This window comes from Penaeus chinensis, chromosome 35 (assembly GCF_019202785.1).
Source record: "Penaeus chinensis breed Huanghai No. 1 chromosome 35, ASM1920278v2, whole genome shotgun sequence".
Taxonomy (NCBI): Eukaryota; Metazoa; Arthropoda; class Malacostraca; order Decapoda; family Penaeidae; genus Penaeus; species Penaeus chinensis.
Genome location: NC_061853.1, coordinates 28,793,822 through 28,796,321, shown reverse-complemented (window position 1 = coordinate 28,796,321; position 2,500 = coordinate 28,793,822). Strand labels below are relative to the sequence as shown.

At 60.0% G+C, this 2,500-nt stretch overlaps 1 protein-coding gene across 2 annotated transcripts in view; it reads left to right on the top strand.

Annotated features, from left to right (window-relative positions):
- The first annotated feature begins 87 nt into the window (after positions 1–87).
- Positions 88–2,500, top strand: part of LOC125044243 — a 26,833-nt gene continuing 24,420 nt past the window's right edge. For both annotated transcript variants that reach the window (XM_047640789.1, XM_047640790.1), the window contains exon 1: positions 88–2,349. In XM_047640789.1, coding sequence (XP_047496745.1) covers positions 103–2,349 — 2,247 coding nt within the window. In that variant the 5' untranslated portion in view covers positions 88–102. The remainder of the gene's footprint in view (positions 2,350–2,500) is intronic.

Sequence of the window (2,500 nt, the reverse complement as noted above, 5' to 3'; positions counted from 1 at the left end):
TGTAATGAATCAAATAATGTATCAATTACAGTAACAGAAGTAACGGGTTATCCGATCGAATGTATGCGTGAGTCGACGTCGACTCGAGAGTGATCCGGCACCATGACTCACGTGACGGTGGTGAGAGTGCACGAGGCTCACCTCCAGGGCTGCGGCGACGCCGGGACGGGCCTTGGCAGTGGCGAAACGACCCTCTGGGATGTCTCGGACGGACGTCCTTGCCTCGCGAAGCATCTTGGGGACGCTCCTCCCACCCCCAGCGAGGAGCCTGACCACTTCGAGCCTCAGCAGTATGACATTCAGACGCCTGAGGTTGTGTACGTTAATCTGAAGGAGCTGAAGCTTGCTCATAGCATAATGAAGCGTGCTTCATCGACGCCTAAAGCCCCTGACGATCGGGACCTTCCGGAGATACACACGCCCAAGCGATCCTCAAGGAAGTCTGGCATCATCGACCAAAATGTCGGCGTGACAGGGACAGTGTTCATGATGTCGGATCCGAAGTGTCAGCTGTTTGACTCTTCTGATGACGACGAGTCGGTGTCGTCCCTGTCGGACTCCCTGTCGTCGCTGTCGGAGAGCGACTCCGGCCTGAGCAGTACGATCGAAGTGGGCATGAGTCCGCCGCCCCGCCATTCCACCACCATCACCATCGGCGACGAGAGCTGCGGCGATGCCACCAACCTACACGTCGCTCCGGTGAGTGCCGCTTCAGGAACCGAAGAGGACAGCCAGAAAGAAGTCCCAGACGAGAGTGCTGCGTCTACGGAACAGGAGAACGCGGTCAAAGCAGCGGACGCCGAGGTGACGCTCGAGTGGCGGGTCATCCCAGCCGAGTGCCCGGAGATGATCCCGAACGAGGCAGCGCCTGAGCTGGAGGGGGACCGGGGCTCGACGCCCACCTCCTTCTCGAGCGCCTACACGGTGACGGAGCACGAGAGCGAGAGTGCCAGCGACGACTCGGCCTCGTCCCGCCATAACTGGTCAAGCCAGGAATCCGACGACGAGTCCCACCGCCACGAGGGCGCGAGGGATCCGCAGGGCCTCCGGACGTCCTCCTTCGATGCTGGGGACGAAGAAGCTCTTTGCTGGCCGGAGAGCGGGAGACCGAGGGCGGCAGAACCGAGTCTTGATAGAGCCGACTCGGGTAATGGATGTACGACCGAGGAACCGACAATCAAAAAAGGCAGTATTAATTTTGTGCGGGATGCGGTGATGCTGACGGCGCCGTGCATGATTCGGTCGCCGGACCTCCGTCAGATGCTGCGGCGCCTGCGACACGTGTCCGGCGGCAGCAGCAGCGGGGAGGAGAGCATCGTGTTCAATTATATCCCCTGCCGCGACCAACGAGAGAAAGACGACGAGGAGCTGTGGGTCGCCAACGAAGCCGCAGACCCCACGGGCAGCCATGCTTTCCAAGGGGTGACGCCGCCCCTGCTGCCTCCCCCCCTGGGCTGGGGCGGCTCCGTGGGCCGAGGGGCGAGCGGGCCGTCCGGGCTCCCGCGGCAAGGATTAGTCTGGGCCGAACAGCCGCACGGGTCGGACGCCTGCGTCACGGGACCCTCGTGCGTGTCGTCCATCATGTGTACCTTAGCGCCCTCCCCTACGGATGCCTCGCTGGTGGGCGGCCCCTCCGGCCCCCGCAAGCACTACTCCACCAGACAGAGAGTGACGGAGCCTCAGGTAATCAATGTGAAAGTGATTGACGAGGAGCCAAAATACAATCAAAACAGAACCTGTGCACGTGACAGTGAGACGAACAGTCAGCAAGAAGTGCAGAGCTGCGCTGAGAACCGCCACCTCCCGACCTCCATCACGACCAACCAGCCGACCAAGAGGTTCTCCTTCCTCATCCGCAGCAACAGCGTCAAACAGGATCTCGTGGAGGAGAAGAACGCGACGAACCTCCTCCTCGCCCGCTCGGTCAGCGTCGACCCCGTGACCCCGAGTGACCAAGCCATCCTCGAGAAGCTGGCGACGCTCAACCTTGAAGGCCGCAACGTCGCCCACAAGCCTAGAGCTCGAGCCTCGTGCTTTGACCCGCCCTGTGCCAAGTGCGGCGAACCCGTGTACCCCCAGGAGAGGACGGAGCCCACCCTCAGACTCGTCTTCCACAGTTCGTGCTTCAAGTGCTACCACTGCGGCCTCAGACTCACCCTCAAGACCTTCTACAGGAGTCCGCTGGATTCCAAAGACACGAGGCTCTTCTGTAAAAGCCACGTCCCTCAGCTCGATCCCGGGAAGCTGGACGCCGGGAGAGCAGACTCCTCCTCGACCTCCTCCTCTTCCTCCTCGGGAAAGAGCTCTCCAGATTCCTCGGCGAAGGACGGCAGCTGCAGTGCGTCGAGCGTAAGTAGGGCAACCCTTGGCTTAGTTTAAAAGGAAATTTAAGAAGCTGTATGAATGGCAAAACAGGTTTATGTAGTTTATCAATTTAGCATAATAAGGAAGCTTGCCAAGTTTAGATTGATAAGGAAGCATTATGAATGGCAAAGCAGGT